The 412-nt window shown below is 46.6% G+C and overlaps 1 protein-coding gene across 1 annotated transcript in view; it reads left to right on the forward strand.

Moving 5' to 3' along the window:
* The window catches only part of LOC145410117 (protein FAM200B-like), a 387-nt gene extending 241 nt beyond the window's left edge, over window positions 1-146 (forward strand). The window contains exon 1 of the mRNA XM_080280316.1: window positions 1-146. This exon is cut by the window's left edge and continues 241 nt beyond it. Within this exon, the coding sequence (XP_080136442.1) occupies window positions 1-146 (146 nt within the window).
* Window positions 147-412: the final 266 nt, after the last annotated feature.

A 412-nucleotide genomic window follows, 5' to 3' on the forward strand; every position in this document is an offset into this window, starting at 1 on the left:
AGACGTACCAGAAAGGGGCAGGGATTGTTAAAGCATCCTATGAAGTCGCTCTTCTGGTGGCCAAAAACATGAAGGCGCATACCATTGTAGAGTCTCTCGTCATGCCAGCGGCAAGGATCTTGGTCAAACACGTGATTGGAGAGTAGGCGGTGGCGAAGTTGGAGAGTGTTTCCCTCTCGAACAACACTGTACAGCGCCGTATCGAGGAAATGTCAAGTGACATTGCTGACCAAGTGATTGCGGGAGTGAGAGCCTCAAAGTTTGGGTTTGCCATTCAACTCGATGAATCGACAGACATCTCTAACATTTAATTATAAATACTCCTCGGATAAAACTGGTGTGAATCATAGCCAGCCGTACGAAATGCGTCTGAACGAGTTCTGTTCAAGTGAGACCCAACAATGTATCATAA

The sequence above is a fragment of the Coenobita brevimanus genome, chromosome 84, assembly GCF_032717465.1.
Source record: "Coenobita brevimanus isolate Jiangsu-jjx chromosome 84, ASM3271746v2, whole genome shotgun sequence".
Taxonomy (NCBI): domain Eukaryota; kingdom Metazoa; phylum Arthropoda; class Malacostraca; order Decapoda; family Coenobitidae; genus Coenobita; species Coenobita brevimanus.